The sequence below is a fragment of the Seriola aureovittata genome, chromosome 11 (genome assembly GCF_021018895.1).
Source record: "Seriola aureovittata isolate HTS-2021-v1 ecotype China chromosome 11, ASM2101889v1, whole genome shotgun sequence".
Classification (NCBI taxonomy): domain Eukaryota; kingdom Metazoa; phylum Chordata; class Actinopteri; order Carangiformes; family Carangidae; genus Seriola; species Seriola aureovittata.
This window is the reverse complement of record NC_079374.1, coordinates 6,452,589-6,476,119: the sequence shown is the minus strand read 5'-3', so window position 1 is coordinate 6,476,119 and position 23,531 is coordinate 6,452,589. Positions and strand designations below refer to the sequence as shown.

At 41.6% G+C, this 23,531-nt stretch overlaps 2 protein-coding genes across 4 annotated transcripts in view; one reads left to right on the top strand and one right to left on the bottom strand.

Moving 5' to 3' along the window:
* LOC130177255 (radixin) overlaps positions 1–1,458 on the top strand; it is a 37,241-nt gene extending 35,783 nt beyond the window's left edge. For all 3 annotated transcript variants that reach the window (XM_056388822.1, XM_056388821.1, XM_056388823.1), the window contains exon 15: positions 431–1,458. In XM_056388822.1, the coding sequence (XP_056244797.1) occupies positions 431–595 (165 nt within the window). In that variant the 3' untranslated portion in view covers positions 596–1,458. The remainder of the gene's footprint in view (positions 1–430) is intronic.
* Positions 1,459–2,480: 1,022 nt separating this feature from the next.
* On the bottom strand, positions 2,481–20,321 carry LOC130177254 (probable ribonuclease ZC3H12C). Its single transcript, XM_056388819.1, has 6 exons — positions 18,473–20,321; positions 10,982–11,875; positions 9,895–10,034; positions 9,527–9,761; positions 8,740–8,846; positions 2,481–8,555 (listed from the first exon to the last, which is right to left on the bottom strand). The coding sequence occupies exons 2-6, from the start codon at positions 11,761–11,763 to the stop codon at positions 7,027–7,029; spliced, it is 2,793 nt and encodes a 930-aa protein (XP_056244794.1). The 5' UTR covers positions 11,764–11,875; positions 18,473–20,321; the 3' UTR covers positions 2,481–7,026.
* Positions 20,322–23,531: the final 3,210 nt, after the last annotated feature.

Sequence of the window (23,531 nt, the reverse complement as noted above, 5' to 3'; positions counted from 1 at the left end):
CTCCTCATAGTGTCACATTTATTCCATCGATGTCAGTGCTCCCATTTTAACAAATGTTAAAGAATCATCAGTTTTTGCTCCAGTTTTTATTAAAACAGAGGCTGAATCAAAATTTCAAACTTTAAAAACTTGCTAGAAATCCAAACGTATGCAGCCGCAGGAGGTTTTCAACGTGACATTTGTTATAAATTCGTTGTTAAGATTTGTAGAAATGTTGCTATTTGTCTTAAAGGGATGCTTGAATGAAAGTTTTTACATGATAAAATTGGATTTACACTAAGCTGTGTTTAATGTAGCTGCTACATTCAATTAAATTCATTTGAAATGTGATGCTGACACAACCCTCGCTGAAATGTAGAGGATGAGGATGATGTAGTTTTTTTTGTACTAGCTCTCATCACCCTTCTCTCTGCCTCTCTCTCCCGTCCAGGCTCTGAGCTCGGAGTTGGCCCAGGCCCGTGACGACACTAAGAAAACGCAGAACGACATGCTGCACGCCGAGAACGTCAAGGCGGGAAGAGACAAGTACAAAACCCTGCGCCAGATCCGCCAGGGTAACACCAAGCAGCGCATTGACGAGTTTGAGTCCATGTGAGGCGGGGTGAAGGGCGGACACAACGATGGAGAGGGACAGTTAGTCTCGTTGCCATGTCAACGCCTCACTTTCCTTGTAAAGCCCAAAAACCTGCCGCCACCGCAGGAACACCTGCTCTTGTTCTATCAGGAGAAAGACCAGCTGACGGGCTTTGTAGCTTCAGCCTCGCCAAAGCTCTGCCAAGCAGCGGTTGGCCAATCACACTGCTACCTGCTTTTTAGAGCTCCCCCCCCCCCCCAAACAAAGCACATGTCTTTTAATCTGTTGGAAAAATAGCAAGCAACATATCCTGTCAAACGTGGACTCCTCCCTTGTACAATATTGACAATATTAATGCTTGCATGTATGATAATTAAACAGCAACAGGACCGGTAGACGAAGTGAGACGGGACAGAATTGGCTGATATCGTTGCTTTTACTCAACAAAATAAAATGGCCATTTGTAGCTTTTTGATGTTGCTGGCACACTTGTCCGTAAAGCTTTAATATCTGTACCTTACTTTTATTCTTTTGTCATCAGTTGAACAATTTAATTCATTTGTTTAAAAAAAAAAGAAAAAAAAGGAAACGCCTTATTCGTCTCATTTCCCTTCTATCTAGTTTTACCTTTTGTTCGTGTGTAGGGGAAGTTAGCCTGTTCCGTTCTGCTATCATTGATCTGTTCATGTTACATCAGCTAATTTATCTTCTTGAATGGCTGTCGGTTTGCTGAAGCTCGCTCTGAGCAAACACGTATGCAAACTCAATCTGCTTGTTTTTAACGCTAACTGTGCTGGCGTCCTCCATCCACTGAGACGTTTGTTCAAATATATATTTTGCCCCACAATAAAGAATGAATTTATATTTCCAACTATGAAGCTACAGTATGATCTGAAGAGTCCTGACTGAGATTAGAGCCAGTGCAGCTGGATTTATTGACAGAGGATGTTGCGTCAGACGTACATGACGTACGTACTGTGTATAAAACTAAAAATGAGAGTCTGAATTTGCAACGTAGAGCCAGTTTCTCATTTCTGGTAAATGTGTGCAGAGAAAACCCTTTTTAACCTCTATAACTTTGTTTTTCATAAAGGAGGGGGACCTGAGACGTTAGCGTGAGGGCATCAGAGCGAGACAGTTGGTTACCCTGGTAAACAGCAATAAACAACTCCAGCTACTATTTTTTTAATAACGAGAAGACGTTAGAAAAAGATTAGGTAACACTGTTTTGGATCTCTCACACAGACACACTTCACTGCTCCTGACTGACAGCTGGCTGCCGTTCGAAATTAGTTTTTGTTTTTAATTACTTGCAAGGTTATATGAAGGTTAATGAAAAAAAGAAAACAGCTGACGAACCTTTGAAATAACAAACTCATTCACTCATTCACACACAACAGATGGCAACATGTTGGTAAAACAAGTTATTGTAATCAACCTTTTAAAATAATATTAGTTATGTAAAATAGAGACCATTGTGGTTTGTTAGGAAGAATTTATATTATTTATTTGTTAAATAGAAATATATATCTATATAATATAAATCTTCACTTTTGCACTCAGGCGTGAAGAGGTTCAAACAATTCAATCAATAACAATCAATTAAAAATATATTAAACATTGATGCAAAATTGTTGTTTTCACTTATATGGAGACTCTTTTTTAAGCATTTGTAAAAAAAAAAAAAAAAAAAAAAAAAAATCTTTATAATTTCTATTTGGATTTATCTTTTATATATCTATTTATCTTCTATCTAAATCCATCTATCTAATGTGTCTCATCCATCTACATAATGTTGAACCACAGTAACTTCCACGTGTGGCCTTCAGTGTCAAACCCAAAACGTCTTGCACACACTGTGTCTGAAGTCACAGTCAGGAAACTCACAAGGACCAAACAATCCATGAAAGCTTGAGAAGGGCTTTTATTGCTCACTTTAACATCACACACAAGAACAGTCAGTTCACAACAGCACAGTTTCCCAGGTTCTGTAGGTATGACAGGTGTGTTTTAGGTTTCATTGAGTTCCCCCGACCCTGCAGCGTAAAGAGACCCACTCTGAAAATGACACGTTCACACGATAACAGGAAAAATGACAAACAAAGACACAATTAAAATTCGTTTTAGGGAAAGATGTTTCAACCGATTTCATTAGAAGTAAATTTTTCTTTTTCTAAAAATGCATCATTTATTTTGGCTGCACATAGAAAACTTTCAAATTCACATATCACCTTAAAGCAACACCTTTTGTTAGCATTGCACATTATGCTAAAAATTAAAATAGATACACAACACAATTTGACTTGGCTTTAATTAATACACCTTATGAATCAGCCTCAGGTGCTTATATGACAGCTTTGGGTTTTCGGCACCCTGCCCTTGGACCATCGTTTGGAATCAAACTCTTCGTCTGCACATTGAAACAGCAGCAGTGGTAAAATATTTTTATTTGATAATTCTTTTTTTTAATTTTTTACTTTTTTTTAAAATTTTTTATTTGGTTTAATATAACCGCCATCGACCTGAGCAAGGGGAAACATTGGAAAGCAATAAACAGCCTTTTACGTGGCTTTGGTCCCTGAAGAGGCAGCACTTCGATCGTTTCTGTAGCAGAAACGAAGCTGTATTAAAGCACATTAGAAATAAAGGTGGGGACGAACTGCGACAAACAGGGACCTTTTGATAAAACAGCTGGATTTAAGCCCCCCCCCCCCAATTCAGTTTCTATGGGACATTGTGGGAGAGCTGGCAGCACAGGATTGACCTTTACCGAAAGATGATATGTTTTTACTTAATTTGTCCAAAAGCTCTGTGATACTCTGCCAAAAAATAAATAAATAAATAAATAACTAAATAATTAGAAGGTGATGTAGTGGTGGGAAAGCCTCGACTTTTACTAGGTTTTTACTGCGGTTTTAGACGACCTTGAGGAAAAGGTACAAACAAAGCTGAAGTGCAGCTTTGCTGAACTTGTGAACTCGTGACGCCTTTTTCACTGACGCCAAATTGACACGTCAAAAAAAAACTACAGGGGTAAAAAAAATAATTAAACTTGAATTCCATGAAGCTGCTTTTCAGTGTCAGGGCATCATTAACATCACGAGTAACACCTGTGCCTGCACACAGTCCCCTCGCTAACGAGGAAGCTTCCTGCCACACGTGCCAGTGGATCTTCGCTGCTAAGGCGTTAAAGTTAAAGTTAAAGGCAAACACTTCAAATATTTCAGACAGCGCTCCACTTCCTGAAAACACACACATGCACGGAGAGCAGGCAACAAACTGCAGAGGAATTACAAAGAGAACTGGAATGCAGACCTGAGGTCGGTCCACTTACACAGCACACACACATTTGGTGTGTACATTGCTAACAAAACAAACAGCTAACCTGTACGCTAGCTGTTTGTGGTGTATAAAAACACAGACCATGACTCATGTTTGCATGAAAAAAAAGAAAAAAAGCAAGGCGTTCATGTTCGCTGTGAACTGAATGTGTCCAGTGACACTTAGATTAGTAACAGATTTAGCAACGTGTACATCCCCTTATTCAGCAACACTGACACTGACTACACTTTCTTCTTGCAGATAAAACATCACATACAATTTGAAAAATAGCTCTTTAACAAGTTCAGTAGAAAAATAGTTTTTGCCCTCGCACACTAAATATGTTTATTTTAATATCCACAAGAATGTTAACACAACACCTTTCAACCCTGTGGCAAACACTAGCACACGGTGCCAGACCAGCAGGTTGAGAGCAGCTCAGTGATGACTGAGTCACATCAGTGTCAGGACAATAATTCAACTGACTGTTTAACTGCGTGATGGCTGAGCTCTTGTTCCTGAGATTAACACCTTTCAGATCACAGCACGGCCCGATTAGAGAAAAGTTTTCCATGTGAGAGAGAGAGAGAGAGAGAGAGAGAGAGAGAGAGAGAGAGAGAGAGAGAGAGAGAGAGAGAGAGAGAGAGAGAGAGAGAGAGAGAGAGAGAGAGAGAGAGAGAGAGAGGTTACGGTGTTTAGATTCCTGGCGAGGGTGTCATTAAACATTTGGAGCCTGAGGTGCAAATTTGAAAAGCTTTGAGGCAAACTTATTATAAAGCTGTCTCTTTTTACTGCACTAATGCTCACAGTGTATCTCGGCTCTGACAGTGCTCTGAGGAAATACTGTTCTTAGGTGCAGTATGGCGCGAAGAAGCTTCAATATGTCTCATAAACACACCTTTTAATATATAGCACCTTTTTAAACCTGGTAAATTTCTGCATCATACTGCGCGTGTTTTTCACCGTGCTTTGAATCGACTCATCCACCAAACCCAAACCGGTGTTCGAGGTCTCATAATATCTGAGCTACACAGTACCATGCTTTGATATATATAAACAACTGTTTCCAAAAAGTGCATCGAGACATTCTCTTCCCTGCACTTGGAAATAAAAAGGGAATAAAAAGCCCCCCTCATATAAATAAAGGCTAAGTACCAAAGGTGACAAAGTCTGCCACAAATACTCAAAATATTCAACTCGAAATATTTTTTTTTGTTTAAATATTCTCATATAAAACAATGATCTTAAAAAAGTTTATAGGATACAATTTGTATCAACAAAGAGAGGCGACATCTGGCTACTAGATATTGTGCCGACCAGGCAAGAGTTTTGGCTTTACAAACAGTTCCTCGAGCATTTACAACAATCCCATTGGTGGAGATAATAATAGTAGAAAATAACATTATTATTATTATTATTATTATTATTATTTCATACAGAAAACGCAGCTCAAAGTGCTTTACATTGAGAGAAGACAAGTTAAAATACTTTGAAAGAGAAGGCAAACAAAAAGAGAGAAAATATATATACTGATACTACAAAATTAATTATAATAATTCATTTTTGTTGGATAAAACAAGCTATTTGATTATTTTAATTTAGTATTTTTACTATGATTTGACATTGTATAGATTTTATGATGAATTGATCAATAAACTGATAATGAAAATAACCTTTAGTTGTAGAACAGAACATTAATAAGTTATCAGTATCTCCTCTTTAAATCTGATGTTTCTTCACCAAACCGCTGAGTTTTAATTTAACCAATGAGATTATTAGTGCCTTTAAGAAAAGTTTGTAGAACTAAAAACTACTAAAATATCTATTGGTGATCCCTGTCATGATATTGGTAACAGAAGATAAGAAGGTGTTTCCCAACTCTTGCCAGACTGTTCCTGTCTCATACTGCAAAGCTTGTGGATCTCTGTGTATTTAACAGAAGGGTACATTAAAGTTACCCCCCCCCCCCCGTGTGAGGCAGCCGAACCCTCTGTCAAAGGAGACCCTGTGTCTCGCGCAACACACACACACATACACACACACATTAAAAAAGAAATAATAAATTAACATACATTTCACATTAAAATTAAAAATAAAACCAACACTTCCACCTAAACATTTCCGGCGATGCTCTCAACAGCAGTCACCTTCATATGACTTAGAAATTTCATGCGGTTAAAAGAGGGAAAAGAACAGGGGGTGGGTTATGAAAAAAATCAGTACTGAAAGCTGATGAACTGTGAAGTCAGCTGACAGAACCTAGCAAAGGAAATAAACTGTCATTCATAAGTAAACAGCCGCTCGGGGTTTTCGGGTGGAGTTTTTGCGATCTTCTCTCGCGGGTGCCGCAGAGTTTCACTTCCCCTTGGGGGGAAATCCACAAAATGTCACCACAGCATCTGATCTGCCACCTGTTAGAGAAACCCTCGATCCGTCCGTTGAGATAATTTGAACATTAAATGCAGTAGGAATGGGGTTTTTTTTTTTTTTTTTTTTTTTGCAATGTGGCAGTGAAATTTTACAATTGACTCTTTTGTTTGTTTTGTTATTTTTTACATAACTCCATGTTGTCATCTCAGTGACAATTTCACTCAGCTGGAACCTACGGATTTGAGCAGTACTTATACCCTGATATGATTGCCCCTCCCAGAAAAAATAAAATAAAATAAAAAAATAAAAAAGACAGGAACAACAAAAAGTGCCAAAAACAGAATAATTTTAAATAACTTAAAATGTAACAAATAAATTAATTTCAAATGAACAACACTGTCACCCTTTACACACATTAAAAGTCTCCCTAAACACACCAGTGTCTTGACAAAAAAAGTTTAGACATGCACATTAAACCCCAACCTTTCCTGATCTTAAGTGCTGAAATAGCAGGTATATTCATGGAAAAATATGGCAATTTTTAGGATTTCCCTTTACAAAAAATACCATTAAAAGTAATGAGACAACTTCCCTGCAGTGAAAATTAGCAGTCCATTAACAGCTCGAGGAGCCGTATATCTTGTGGTTTTGGTTTGTGTGTGTTCATAACCTGACGTCAATCATGAAGATAATCGCAGGAGATACATCTGCAGAGGTGAGCCCGGTTAAGATGAAGCTGTAACTTCACCCTCCGGCTACATTCAAGACCCGTGCTGCGATTTCTCCAATAAAATTGCAGCTGCGAGCTCCTGAGGATCCATCACGTGAGGGTGTCTGGCCATCACCATCCTCACCAGATCTGTAGGGAAAATGCAACACAAGTTAACAAACATCCTCTCTCTGAGGTCCTGGTATCGACCCAAGGCGGGGGGCTCCTGGTGCTGGGGCAGTGAGGGCAGGTGGCTTTTGTGGGGAGTGATGGACGGAAGGGAAAGCTGCGGGAGCGGAGGAAGACTTGATGTTGAAAGGCCACGGGGTGATGAGTGGGCCTGCCTGCCCCAGAGAGGGTGCCGATCCTTCTCGTGGACTTCTGGATGGCTCTGGAAGGTGAACAGATCGTAGCAAGGCTTAGGGGACTGCTGGTATCGGGGCTCCCAGTTTGTCTGATGCTGTGGTTGTTGGTTTAGCCCGGCGTAGTTTCTTCTGGAATGAAGCGGCGACCCTTCGTACACTCGGGAGTCCTGGAGGCCACCTTCCTGCCAAAGGGAACCCATCAGATGGCGGCCCAGGGGAGAGCTCCGAGAGTGGGAGTGAGCAGGGGGCGGTTGGGGTGGGCACTGTGGGCGAGCTGGGAATTCCCCCGGGAAACCGCTCAGCGATGGATGCTGAAGGTGGGGAGGGATGTAGGCCGAAGGCGGTTTGAAAGGATGTGGAGAGGCATGAGAGGTCACAGGAGGCGAAGGGCTTTTCAGGCCAAAACCATGTGGTCTCTGCAGTGCTTGAGGAACGGGATAGCCGTGAGGAGCATACTGGCCCAGTCCAGGGGGGACACGGCTCGCAGGATGGTTGTACTGGCCGGAGCAGTGGTGATGGTGATGAGGATGGTGGTGGTGATGGTGGCACTTGAGCCCATCGTCTAACAGAGGGTCAGGGGAGAAGGAGTCGGAGCTGACGCTGCCTTCACTGCTACAGTCTGACGGCAGCGATCCAGCTCGCAGGTCGGCTGGGAAGAAGCATTCAGGACTCTGTGGGACCACCAGACTGAGGCTGGAGTAGGCCTTCACCAGCGAACTGTAGCCCGGCTCTGGAGACTCGCATCTGTGGAAAGTGTCAGCCTGGCTTGGTCCCGAGGCTCCAGCAACCCTGAAACTGGCCCCACCACCTCCCCCGGGGTGCTCCCATGGGTCCAGGTTTCCCGATGAAGGGGGCCCCCCCGGAGCAGGATGCCCCAGAAAGCTGCTGCTGCAGCTGCTGCTGCTGCTGCTGTTGCTTCCCCTGCGTCCTTCCACTTTGGACTGGACCCGGAGCCGGTCCTCCAGGAGGTCGCTGAAGGAGCTTCGAGGGCTGGGGTTTGGCTGTTTCTTTGGAGTTCCCCGACTCGGCTCGGCCTCAGCCGTTCCTTGACCAGAACTTTGGCTCTTCATCATCAGGGCGTCTTCCAGCAGGCCTCTGGAAGCTACTGATGAAATTTTGGCACTGGCACGGAGCTCATCAGCCACGGCACGCTGGGGCTGGCTGCCCCTTTCAGGGTGGTAAAACTTGCACTTGTGACCATATGTGCACTTCTTCCCTAAAGGAGGAAAGAAGAAAAGTGTTTCTTAGTAACGTGCAGGGAAGAAAATGTTTTGTGACATCTTGGTTAGTGGATCGTATTTATATCATTTTTATCTTGTATTAAAGCACAAGTCACAGAAGTCAAACTATTACAGGTTTTTGAAAGACAGAACAGCAGAGTATATAAAAGCATGTTTTACCATATGGGCATGGCTGCTTCCTGTGTTCAGGAATAACAGGCCTCTTCCTCAGAAAGTTCTCCAGACTGGGCCCATGGCGTCCCAGTGGGTCATCTGGTGGCATGAATCTAAATACACAGTTAATAGATTAAAACTTTTGTTAATCCCAAATTAGGGTTCTTAAAAAAGCAACTTGAGTCTCTCTTTTTTTATCCTACATCAGTGATGCTCTGCAGTGAGGAATCTGAAGGTGCTTGCGTCATATTGTTGGATTACAACAGATGTGTGTGCTAGTTTTTACAGTTTATTCAAATATGAAGTTACTGCAGAGGCTCTACAGTTTGTTTAAACTGTAAGAACAATAACATTTGCATTTTAGGCGTTAAGCTGACAGAGCAACAACAGAAGCACCAATAGGTAACAAACCAACAGGTCTTCTACAGAGGACAAGTCTGTAAAACATCCCCGTGACAAAAGATCATTTAGACAATACAAAACCTGAAGAAGGTGGTGTCTAGCGTATACACAGGGGATTTGATCGCTGGGGCAAACATGAAGAGAAGTAATAAAGATCAAAAGAACAGTGGTGAGGAACTGAAAGTGTCTGATAAGTAAATAAGACATCCTCAGATAATTTCCCTTCAAAACTTTCGGACACACACTGGATGAAGTCATTTCTGGGTCACTAAGTTAAAGCTTTTGAAATTAAAGCATTTCCCTTCTGCCATGTGTCAGTTTGCTATAATCTTACAGTTTTATTTTCCTTCTCTCCAGTGGAACTCGTTCTCCTTCGACATCAGTCACTTACTTGTCATTTACAAAGGAGTACATCAGCAGACGCTCATCAATGAATTTCTTCCACTCTGGCTTCTCATTGGCTAGGTCACGGTAGTTGTCGTTGGAAACAATGATGCCGTCCGACTCGTAGGCCAGTTTGACGATGAAGCGGTCATCGTAGCAGACCACGCGGCGCCCCTGCACGCGGCGAGACGGTGTGAAGACCAGGATCTTCTCCTTCTCTAGTCGCCGCAGGATCTCTTGGTCTGAAGAAAAGAGGGTCAACAGTTAAACTTCAAAAAAGGACAAGACAAAGTTGATAAGAAGAAGAAGAAGAAGAAATCCCCGCCACAGCAGAGGATTTAGACACATTCCTTCAAAAGCTACAGCAGCTGTTACCTGTGATGAGAGCGTCAGGTCGCGACTGCTCCTTTCTCCAGGCGGGAACAAAAACAGTGATGTCACGGTGACCTCGCTCCAAGAACCAGTCCACAGCCAGCTGGATGCCTTGACACGAGAACACTTCCTTATTTCCATGACTGCAAGAGCAGAGAAAAATGTTTAAATTACAACCAGTGATGCAAAAGATAACACTGTTTTGTTTTTTAAGTTTTCCAGTGGAGAGTCAGAGATAAGAGCTTGAGCTGTGGCCTGTATCACAAAGTGAGGTTAAGCTTTGGCCTGAACACTGGGAAATGCTTTTTTTTAATTATTATTATTATTATTATTATTATTATTATTATTATTTGTATTTCTTATTATTCTGTTTCATTTTTGTTTTATTCTAGTAGTTGTTTATTCTGGCTAAATACTTTAGACTTTTATATATGCATTCAAGACATTCAACTTTTAAGACATTTTTGCGACATCAGCACAAAAATATATATTTTGCTACTTAACATCTGTTTGTCATCTGTTTGTTTTCATTCTAAGCTCAATTTCAGCTGCGGTCCGTTCGTTGTTAGATTTTCGCAAGACATACTTCCTGTTTCTTAAACCACAGTAAAAGTTGAACAACACAAAAATTCCTGGCAAAAACTGACTTCTCAAAAAAAGAATATGCAGAAAACACACTTATGGCTTATTGCATTAAACCTGTTTATACTGAAACTACTGAAATATTTATCCACACATACTGTACAGGCTTTTTATGTGATGCCTGCGGGTGTGACCCTATTTTTCTTTTCGTGTGTACAGGCACCTTCCTTTGAAGATGCTTTAATTAAAGAGTTGATTAATAATCACCATGAAGCCAAACCAATGGAGACAAGAGATCCAAACATGTTTGCCCGTTTAGTCAGCATACAATCAGCAGTGTTACGGTATGTTATACGCTCATATGGTTGCTATGGTTACATAGGGTTAGTTTTGTTTTATTTAACAATTTCAAAAAAGAGATTTTCTTCATCGATGGTTTCGTGATGGCGCAGTCATCATGTAAGATGTGGATACATGTGAGCGTAAGTATGAACCTGACATTTCTCACCTCATGGCTACGTTGCTCCCGTCCACCACAACAGGACGAAGGTTTTCTTTGTCCTCCAGCAGCTGGGATGGACACAGCAGGCGGCAGGAGTCCAGAGAGGAGTTGAAGGAGGAGGAGGATGAGGAGGTGGAGCAGGTCAAAGAGGTGGAGGGAGACTGGGAGACTGTCGGACCGCCTTGATGCTCCATCTCTGTCTTGGTTCCCAGTTTGACCAGCTCTCCCAGGACGTCATTGATAAGTGCGCCTGCGCCCAGTTTCTTCAGCACCAGCAGCACCAGCTCCTCGGGGTAGCCCAGCTTGAGGGCAAACTCCACCTTGGTGCGGCAGTCTGTAACGGAGTCAGCAGACGCTGATGTTTCTGGCTGTGTGGGGTCTCTCGGGGATCGGTTTAGAGTCAGGTCCAGCCTGACTGGCTGACAGACGGAGGAGGACTCTTGGTGGTGTAGGTGAGGCTGATCTTGATGAGGATTTTGAGATTCAGACCCATTCTGGAGTCGTTCATCTTCACTGTCGGACACAGCGCTCTCCTCGGAGAAGTTGCTGCAGCTGCTGCTGCTGCTATAGCTTGAATGAGTACTAAAACTAGTGCTGCTACTCCCAGCACTGTTACTGTTGTTACCCGGGGCACCAGCTCTGACCTGCAGGACGCCTATATTCCCAGCAGCCGTCGCAGAGCTCAGACCGCCCTGCCGCTCAGTACCTTCCACATGGAGGTAGTCCAGATCCAGCTCCAGGCTGAGGATGTGGCCTGTCCCATCCTCCAGATGGTCCTTCAGGCCCATGAAGCCGTCTCATACATCCAGCTCCACGGCCTCCGTGACCTCCCGGGCACCGAGCCGACCCCACTGTTACTGCTGATAGTTAACAGCTCACTGACTGGACCTGAAGGTGAAGCTGCAGGGAGACACAAGAAGCAACTGGTTAAACTTGAAAATATGTACGTCCAAAATTAATTCACCTTAGTTTAGCATATATATGAAACACCACATATGATGTAATGCGCCCATTTACACCTAACATTACCATGTGATCTGTATCTGGATATCTTATCTGAAAACTGCAAGGTGTAAATGAAAGCAGAACATATTGAAACCAGGCAGCTGTCACGTCTGAAGGGTGTCTGGCTCTAAATCTAATTTTTATGAAAAAAAACGCTGCCCAGTAAGTTGAAAGTTTCCAACTCCACCTGCCTAATTTGCATATTGAGATCTCACCACACAATCGAGATAAGAAAGCTTATTTATACCACGCCTTAAACAAAAAGACCCAAGATCATGCAAAAACTGAGCTAAAACAGGAGTGAAGGGTTTGTGAAGTTTACTTACACCCAGCAGGCTTTCAAGAGTAAAGTGTAACCTCCATTACCTGCTGCTCCACTTCTGCTGATTTGCATTTTAGCAGCATTGACTTGTCAAAGAAACAGATTAGACTAGAGGCAAGACACCAGGCACCTAAGCCAAGTGATGCCAAACCACCTCACTGTAAATACATAATTACTGGAGACCATGGCCAAGATGGCCATGGCCTTCCAGTGTGTAGACATGCAGGAGCAGAACACTGCCTAAATACACACGGCTACGCTACTGATATAAACTGGCAATTTGTTTTTACAAACTATATTTCTCTGAATTCCTTAAATAGGCCGATATGTTTCATTGCAGTTGCGTGAGAATAACACGACAACATGCTTCAGTGTGGTCTTTGTAGACTCTCTTGTTACCTAATCTACGCATGCATTAATACATAACACATTAATTGGGTACATTTAATGATAACTCTACCCTGGTATATGACCTGTTACATACATGAGCAGAAGTCAGCCTCTTACTGAGTTATTGATGAATGAGTGATGAGGCTTTGACAACTCACAAAACTCAAGCCTGAAGCCCTGACACTGTAAACGTGTTATTGTGAGCAGTAATGTTTAGAGAGAGGTTACAAACCAATGCATTACTTTGCTGGTGTAAGTTTTTAGTTTTCACCTCAAAATCTATCTTACCGAGAAAATGAGACAGACAGGCAGAATAAGTTCTTTCTGAGAAATGTTTGGGCCCTCCCTAAAAGAAGCGTGGGAATTGACACATTTGTAATGACAAATATAAAACCTGTTAAACCTCCTATTAAGCCGCTATACAGTGAAGTGCTGCTGCCCCAAAAACCTCCTAATGATGTGTGAAGAGAGATGTTGCCAGCACAGCGCTTTGCAGACATGGGATCTACTTGAACAACCAGCCCAGGTAGATAAAGACCCACCTGGGTCGATTAAAAGTTGCTCAGGTAGATAAAATTTAAAACTTAAATTTAAATCTTACATCAGAACGTCTTATTTCACCTTTTCTAACTAACTCATAACTAGAGGCTTCTCTTTGTGCAGCCTTGCTAGAGTCTACCAATAGTCTGCATGTGAGGCATTCAGGGGATGTCTGTAAATTGTAGCTACAGAAAACAACGTGGATGACATTCTCCCCCTAAAAGTTTTTGCTTGCACATCATCAGTCACACACTGCGCCATCCACCACAACAAGTGCATAGGTAACATATTACATGTAAGTCCGAAGTGTGTGTGTGTGTGTGTGTGTGTGTGTGTGTGTGTGTGTGTGTGTGTGTGTGTGTGCGTGCATGGTGTCACTTATTGATTTTTAATACATGATTATTTCAACCACAATGAACTGAATGGTTTTACCATTTAATGTGCACAGAAAAGCAGAACGCAGAAGGTGTGGCTAATTAAACAAACAAAGAGACACAGGTGAAAACATGACCTCCTTGACGGAGTTACTTCACAGTCATACTGTAACTTTTTACAAAATGACAAGGACACACAGTGTCACTGATGTCAAATACCACACATGTTCCAGTCCAGCCTCAGCACTCTCCCTTGTAAATTCACGCTCTCAAAATAAAATAAGATTTGATACTAATGAAATTCAACAACAATCTTTAAAGCTTAAAACATGAGCCATGAAGCACCGAACACTAAAGTCAAGGCAAGGGTGTAGTTCCCCCTGAAGAACCTCTAATGGTCCTGAAAGCCCCTTTTTTTCCTCAGAGTGGGACCTGCTGGCCCCGTGGGGGTCTACGCATTGGCTGAAACAAAGGGCGAGCTGTTAGGATGGGAAATTGCTTAGTGACCCCTTAAAAAAACAACATGTGTTCCTTTGCTCACTCATCTCCACTGTATTACGGCCACACACACACACACACACATTACAACACACTCGGTATAAAATAACCATACTTTACCAAGACTTCCTTAAAGTTCCTTTATCCTCAGATCTAGTTTCAGTCCTGTGTGTTTGATGCATAGTTTTCCCTCAGTACCAAAACCGGATCTTTTGTTCTTTGTGTTGCAGATTATCAAAAATGTGAACAATGAGGGAGCTCATTCTTTCAGTTGCTCCACTTGCAAACACAAAAGCACATTCTTCACAGAGGGCTGTTTTACGAAAAGGAAACAACAGTCAAGGATCAGTCGTATGATAACTGAGTTCAATGCAGCACCTGTGACCGCTGCTATGATATGGACAGAGAGGCTGTGGGCTGGCTTTGGGTTGCTTTTGACAACAGCTCACACCACGAACTAATCAGCATCAGTGTGTTTGTGTGCAACGTTGTTTATCTGTGGAAATACCCATAAAGGATGAAGGGTACTTCCAAAGCATCACACTGCTCCCAGGATGTTGAGAAAATTATTTGAGTGCATCAGCTACTTACAACTTTGGTGTTTGTACTTTAAACTTTAAACTGCTCAGATTCAGTCTCACCGCTGTTTGAATCGTAAACAATCGTGATGTTAACTTTAATTTAATCTGACACGGCAGTGCAGAGCTTCAGACACCATGTAACTTTGCTTAAGAGCAGCACAAACTGTGGCCACAAGTGATAAATACGCACCGTATTATGTGACTGAGCTCAGAGTGTGAGAAACGTGTCTCCTGGTGAAAACAGCTATAAAGTGGTTGAAGTGAGATCTAGAACTTGATAACCTTTGTCACCACAAGCTACTGGCTATACCACACTGAGTACTGAATTGAGCAAGGTTGATTTTTAATAATAATAAATGAAGAATAACTCAGTACCTGAACATAAAATGGCTTTAAAAACACATCAAGTTTAGAAAAAATTATTCTCCACCAATCTCTGCCAGTTGGTTCAAAAGAGTTCATTTAGAAACACTGTATGCATGCATATGTGTGGCTATATTTTAGAGACAGTTGGAATGAGAGGTCTCTTGGATCTTGGACTAAAGCACCGCAAAGCAGGGGCCTCTTAATGTCCTGACCCCTCATGTCTAAGCTGCCGCACCACTGTTTGTCACCCTGAATGCCACAAGAGAGCTGGAATAATTTAGTCCGCCAACAACAAAAGAAGCACAAAAGGAAAGAGCGAGAGTGTGTGTGTGTGTGTGTGTGTGTGTGTGTGTGTGTGTGGGGGGGGGGGGAAAGAAGTGTGTCTGGCTTGCCGTCCTTCAACAATGCAGCTGCCACCCAATCTGTCCTCCTGTGACGGGAGTATTGTTCTCTCGGCCTGAGCAGCGTGCACAGACGGAGGCTGGGGGGGGTTTTAAACCCATTCACCCCCCACCAACACACACACACACACCAACACACACACACACACACACACACACACACACACACACACACACACACACACACTGGTAATGCAGCATTCACAGCAGTCTCAGAGTCACAGGTTGCCAGACAGGATCTTTGAGGAGTCAGCAGAAATATGACAGTGACACAGCAAGTGTAAATCACCCAGTCAGAGGCAGGAAAGTTCGGCCTGTGTGATCACTGCAGTCTGAAATTATAGTATGGCAGAAAAATATGTAAAATAACTACAGTAAAAAAAAAAAAAACACAGCGCTGGGCAGAATACAGCGCTCCAGAAACGATGCTGCGATGGTGAAAGAAACTCAAAAAACTGAGAAAAGGAGGCTCTGCACTCTTTTTTTAATGGCAGTGAGAAACAAAGAGATACGTGTTCAGTGTCTTCTAGTAAATGACATGAAAGTTAATCTCTTTTGTTATAGTACAACCCCTACTACAAAAGTACTATGACACTATGATGGTCTACGTTATTGATCAGATGAGTCAATCATTTCAAGCAAACAATTTTTTCTAAGAAGTTGAAAAAACACTCGCTAAAGATCCAAATTTTTATGATACATCCCTAAAATATTTAATACAAATTAATATTATTAATAATATACTCAACAATAGTTAAATAAAATGTTTTTTTTTTTAAAAACATGAATATAAATTGTATTATTGCTGTTGAAGCTGCTGCAGAATATTTCTTTAAAATGCAGTAAAATGTATCTGTAAAAAACATGGATGAATACCAATAAATAAATAATAATAAAATGATCAATGTCAGAAATTAATGAACAACGCTAATCTATGAGCAGCTATTCTGACAAACTATTGATGCTGTTAAAATATTCATTATGAAATATTTTATAACCATTTCCTGTGCTTGAAAGCTCTGTGAAAGATTGTAGATTACTTTCACTGTGAAATTAATGTTGAGATTAAGCTCTATGGAATTAACTGCGGTACTTAGTAAAAGTACAGAAAACAGATCAGCCTCTTCGGTTTAGACCTGGACTTACAAGTTGCAGAATAAAATCAGATCGGCCAATCAGATTAGTGAATATGCAGAAACATACAGCTGCACAGGAAGCATTTGGGTAGATTCTGCCATGACAAAATGTCAAATAATGAACGTGTGGAAAGTGACACACACCCTTGATATTTCCCTATAAAATAGCACAGATGGACATAATAAGCCACCTGACACTGTTTTATGGTGTTTTATGTGCATCAAATCTACAAATCCACCATAATATTGAGCTACGTCATTTTCTTATCAATATTTTCTGTATCAATTGGTTTTTAAGAATAAATATAACTTTTTTTTTGGCCTTTAGCCTCAAAGATTCAACAGCCTTTTTTGTTGAACAAGATATTTGACTACATTCATTTGCAATGAATTCAGATTTGTGAGTTACAAACCTAACGTAGCAGTTTTTATTTGTCCTTAATGCTCGGGAAAAAAATCTCCCCATTTCCATAATGTTGAAAGATAACAACCATTCTTTCAATTCCTTTGGTTGATTATTCCGACATTGAGAGATGCCCCTCAACCTTTTTAATAAAAATTACTTTTGCCACTTGCCAGGGTTTTTCTGCTCATTACGTTTTATACAGACAGAAACTACGTCGTAACTCGTCTCTCAAATAACTTCTGTAGGTGTGTATGTGCGTAGAGGGAGGAGGGGCCCGAGTCCTTCCATAGTGAGCAGATGCTGCGGCCTCCACCTCAGTGACCCAGCCTGCCTGCACTGCCTCTGCACTCTGTCTATCTCTGCATGTGTCAGGATCCAGGGTTAGCCCCCTTGGGGGTATATGGAGGGATGAGCTCCCCCGGGGCCAGACCGGGGGACCAGTCCCTCAGGGCTGCCGAGCGGCTGCCATTTGCTGGCTGAGCCCAGCAGTGAACCAGTCTGCCACACCAGTGACCGGCTGGGGTGGGGGGACAAAGGGGGTGTAAGAGGGTGGGGGTGGGGGTATATATGGGCAGCGGGGGCAACAGATGCCTGCTGAAGCCACAGGGGACCTCCGTGAAAGCATCCTCCTCCTCCTCTTCCCTCCACTACGGCTTTCCTGCAACTGGTGGTGTCCAGCTTCGTCCTCAGTGATACATATCACCACTTTCTGTCATGTGACCTTTTAGGTAGGGGGCTGTGGGTGACTCTCACTTTCACCCTGAGTTGAGCAGCAGACTCTCAGTTGGTTACGTCTGGTTCTGCCTCCCTCTTCCTTACTAAACCCAGGATCAGACATGTCACAGGCCATAATGTGTGTGGATATAGTGATGAAAGTGAACTCATTGATCCTCACTGGTCCAACTCCCATCATTACAGTACTCTCTGACTGGTTTGGGATGAATGAAATTGGAGTGAAATTAAACAGCTCCTTATGTTGTGGGAGAACCCCAAGGAATCCCCCACACAAAGACTTTCAGTCTCAATTTCACTTGTGAACACACTTTATATTGTGTAGCGACACTAAAACCTTCCAAACTGAAGAATACATTTCTAAAAATCACAGGTGGGAAATATCAGGCATTGTCTGTCTATAGATGAAACAATTTGAGTGGCAACCTTCAACATGTAAAACAGATTTGAGCTACAGACAAAAGACACAAACATCACAACAACTGTTGGACTTGAAGTGTTTTTTGTCTCTGGCTGACTCATTATTCCACACATGAGCATTGTGGTCACATCTGCAAGTTGTTGTTGCTGTTAAACCCATTGACTGTGAGGTGAGTACAGACAATATAGTCAGGGAGATTTTGTGATAAAAATAATCATGATAAAGCAATGACAAGGCATGATAATGGCACTTTCAATTTTCTTTAACATGCAAAATTAGGCTAAGCCAAGCCAAACGCACATGAAAAGATAACACAAACACTTACCACACAGCTCCAAGAGAAACAGCAAGGCAGCAACACTGAGAAAAACTCCTACGATTTCTCTCCTGAAACGCTGCCTTCTGTCATTCCAGCTGCAAAGCACAAGAGTAAGACAAAACTTCAGGAGGAATTTCCAGTGATGGTGATGATAAAGTAAGCCTGGATGTATGACACAAAAAAAAAAAATCCTTTTTAAAGCAAAAAAAAATTAAGTCAAATTTTAATATCCACTAGAAAGTTGGAAAAAGTAAAGGTGTCAATCCAACTGGGCTGAGCAAAATGAGTTTCCTGGTTGAGTTTAGCAGCAATCCTAAGAGATCAGAATTCAAGTCTCCTTTTTGGTTGAGAAGCAGAGTGCAGTGTCCTGAGGCTGCAGGTTCAGCAGTGTGACTGACAACAGATGGAGTGTAAGGCATCTACCATCCCCTCCTCGCACAGAGTCTGCTCCACGGACCAATACGAACGCAGAGATCCTACCACAAACACACACGTCTCACTTTCCTGTCTTCACCAAAGCTCATTCTGTACACAAACCAATCACCCATCTCTCAGCCAATAAAAAGGGACACCAAGATAAGCTAGGATAACTCCACCCCCTCCACCACAACCCCCCCACCCCAAAAACCTCACAGACACACACACACACACACACACACACACACACACACACAAACACATACACACCACCACCACCACCAGCCCATCCGCCAGCATGAGCCATGAATGGACGAGAAGGCGTGAGCTGACAATGGTGGGGAGAAGGACACAAAGGAGGGTCCTCGGCGGGCAGCTGCACACAGACACACCATGCTCAGGGCCATTACACACACACACACACACACACACACACACACCACACACACACACACACACAAATACAGATACATGAGGAGAAAGAGCAAGTGAAAAAAAACACAGGACCCAGAATTCAGCCCTGCGGAACACCTGGCCCACTGGGGACGGCTGCCGCCTTCGACCTCTTTGTTTCATGGGTGGGGGATTGGTTTGACTCAGACAATGAGACGAATTATGTTAAAAGTAGTGTGTGCTCCCAAAATGGGTGTTAGGAGTGCAAGTGCGTGTGTGGTGTGTGTGTGTGTGTGTGTGTGTGTGTGTGTGTGTCTGACAGAAAGTTAGCAGGTGGGGAAGGAAGCTGTGAAGGGAAAAAGCCTTCAAACTAACAAGAGGCAGAAAAGGAAAAGAGTGGGAAAAGACAGAAAAAGAGGGAAAAAAAGCAAGAGTAGGGCTTTGTTGTTTGGACACGGCCCTGACAAAATGGCGGCAACTTTTCAAAGGCCTTAGATTGTGAGGAGGGGTATTACTTTTAGGCTCAGAGGAGATTAGAAACAAAGACTGGCTGCCTGTCAGGCTGGACTTAAACAGTTCCAGTTACCAGGCCATTTCATCTTGAGAAAGGAGGAGGTTTATTATTTTTTCTAACAGTGACAATGGAACAAAACATGATTTACCCATCAACAGAGAAGAGTACAGAACAAGTGTGATAATATACCAAAAGAACCTGTCAAGAAGAAATTGAATCCTTGTCTAATTACTAAATAAAATTAGTGTAAAATGCCTGAATTTCTTGAGGATTTATCCTCCGGGAACCATGAATGAATTATTCACCCAATCATTGTTGAGATTTGAGACATTTCATTCTGGACCACAGTGGTGGACCGACTGATATTTCCATCCATACGGTCTGATCAATTTTATTCTTTAGTTAGTTATTTGATCTTATTCTTTGTTCCCAATTTAAATGACATGTTTTCATGTTGTATTAAGGCTAAGTTCTTGGACAGCTGCTTGTGTTTAGATGACGTAATATTTGCAAAGTTTTTTTTTTGTCAAATGCAAAAAAGAAAATAAATTTGGGTATTTAAAATTTTCAAATGATACTGATACTGAAGTACTTTACAGTTTGACCTTCAAATTAATTTCTCTTTGCTAGCTTCCTCATGCCTCACAGGCAGTGATGCGCATCACTTTTCCTGTTTGAAATAAACACAAGATAATCTCCAGTGAATGACGTAGGCATGGAGATGTCACAGCTGTGCCCAAACAGTATAAATGAAAGGTGATTTATGGGAAATGCTACTCATAAAATCATACAAAAATGTGAATCTATTTGTTCTTGAAGCGACCTTTTAAAGCCAACTTGAAAACTCATGTTTGGGGAACATGGCGGGGGAGGGTTAGAGGGAGGAGAGTGTTTCCTGAATCAGCCATCACCTGCACCATACCGTCTACACGCCTGCTTCCAATTAGTCATCAAATCCAGTATATATATCCACCTGTTAGCCAGCATTCACTCCTTTGCCTTAGGTTCAGTTTTACATGCCTATCAGACTGTCCCCTTTTTTTTTTCCAATGACTGAGTAATGACCCCTCCCTTGAGTCTTCACTCCTGTGCAAGTTTTCTGAATTCCCACTGATGCTGTTTGGCAGAGACACCAGTTGTAATAAATAATGTCAGCTTTGGAGAGGGTTCTTGATTTAACTCACCAAACTGAGAAATAAATCTTAAATCATCTAAACCAGTCCTCACCTTACGCAACTGAAACTGTCTGCTCAGCCTGAGGAAGTTAATCCCATAGCTTGCAAATACACAGTGTGTGAGTGTGCTAACATTAATGTTTTTATTTCCCCCCTTGTCAACGACATGTATTTATTCAGGACAACATAATAGAACTGCTAAAACATCACATAATAAAGAGCACGAACAAGCATTGAGTGAACGGATAAATCACAAGCTGACTGCAAAGAATAAACAAACAATTTTGTATAATTGTAACGTTTGCAATCAGTTTTAGTTCTCAAATATGTTTATTGTTCTAATTACTCTAACCGATTGTGACACCTTTTGGCAACTTGCGCCGATGGCTTCCTGCCAGCCGGACAAACCTGAAGTAGGCCTTTTGGAAATATTCCCTCAAACAAAGGATTGTTCATTTTTATATGAACAAATGTAAATTTATGACTTAAAAGGCAGCCAAGCTTCTTCTGGAAAGCCCAGGTCTGAACATGCAAATCTGCTGGGTGTAGTTCCCATTACAGTATTAGCTACAACATGAATCTTATCAGGGTTATTTAAAGTTATTACAGTAAATGTCATTGATAGTGTATATGGACATTCTCTATGGAACAAAGATTTCTGTTCGGCCTTAACCACATGAATTTTCAAAACTTATTAGTTTACCAAACATGCCTGCAAAGTTATTGACAGTTATCTCTCCATCTACAGAGAGGGAGGATTAAATTGGCTGTAAATGCTTTTAAGTTTGTGAAAGTTACAGCCAACAACAAAAACAACTGATATTTCAGAGTGATGCATCAGAGCTGATTTTATTGAATTTTTTCTGCCAAAATAATCTCATCCGGCTGGCATGCATCAGAAACTGTGTAGAAATACTAAGGGGACACAGCAAATCACCCAATGATTTTAAATAATTTTTGGCTCATCATCATGTCACTCCGAGCCAACACCATGGTAACCCTGGATACACACAAAAACAGAAACCAACCACTGAACCTTAAGGCAATGTAAGGTGTGTATATAACACACAAAGCTACACACAAAGAGGAAAGTCTATCATATCAGAAGTAGACAACACATCGTTCCATTGACATATGTGGAGTAAATCATAAGCACCTGTAAATTCTGTCAGTGATTTTTCTTTCAAAATGAGACCTGTTGGTGCAAGTCAGCCAGCGGCGTTATGATATCATCTTTCAACTCATCATTTAAGGTGTTTAATGATGATTTGATTTCACTTTATTATTTTTCTGAAATGTGTCTTGCATCAGAAACAGTTTGCCTGACAACAAAACAAACACTACAAATATCTGTGCTAATTCCCTTTTATCACTCATGCGCTGCATATGAATAAACCCTATGCAATAGATTCTACTACTATTTATTTGACATGACGCTATGATTGAGCAGTTCCATTATTAAACTCAGTTCCACTTTGGCATTTTAGTTAACATGCACATTAGCTCATTATGGCAACTTCACTATTATAAATCATTTTCTCAAGCCTACAAGCATTAACTGTTTACAGGAAGAAAAAATACCATAAAACCTAGGAATATAAACTGTTAAACAAAGATTAGCTTCAGGCAGTTTATTGCATTGCTTAGGAAGCTTCATAGTAAAAGCACGTCTATATCTTGTCATTAATCTTGTTTGTATCATTCCACTGTGGGTGGGAACTAAGTCACTGCAAACTTTGAAAGAAAGGAAGCTTTCATAGTATAGGTATTACAAAAATCCTATCGGTCAAACAGTTAATTTATCACATTACAGTCATTTCATTACTGATTTTCCTCTCGAGCCTCTGTCCCCCTCCCCTACCCCCCCGCTCCTCTCTGACTTGCAGTGACTCCTTAATTGGGGCTCAGCTGACAGGTTTTTCCCTCGGGGAGCAGGAGCCATGTGGACCATCTGCTTCTAGTCGCAGGATGAACAGGTGTCCTGCTCCCCGCCGCCTGCCTGCACCACACCGAGCCCCTCGATCACAGCACAGCGCAGCGCTGCGCAGTGTAGCTGCTGTTTACACGAGATAAATCTGACTCGTTTTGTTTGATCTGTGTGGCAAACAGAAGAGGAAACATATGGAAATACCACCTAATCTGACAGAATGATCACAGCCATGAAGAACAGAGTCAGATAAACTCTTCGTTTGATCAATGCATCTATTTTCTAAAAGGTATCCACGTACTTTTAAGAAACTTTTCTTATATATGCAAACCCACATAATTATCCAACTGTAGTATGTACCTTTTACCTTTTTTTACGTATTTGTCAAACAAACTAAGTTACTAACTAACTGATGAATCAATGAATTTAGCTTCACATAAGTGACATGTCTTTTGAACGGGAGGAAACTGTTGCAGAAGCAGGAAACCCACACAGACACAGCTAGAACGTATGAACTCCACACAGAAAGTCATCAACCAGATTACCTGATTAAATCAATGTTATATATACAGTAAAGTAAACATCAACCATGACTTAATGCTTCTTCTCCCTCTGATAATTTCCCTATTCACCATTTCA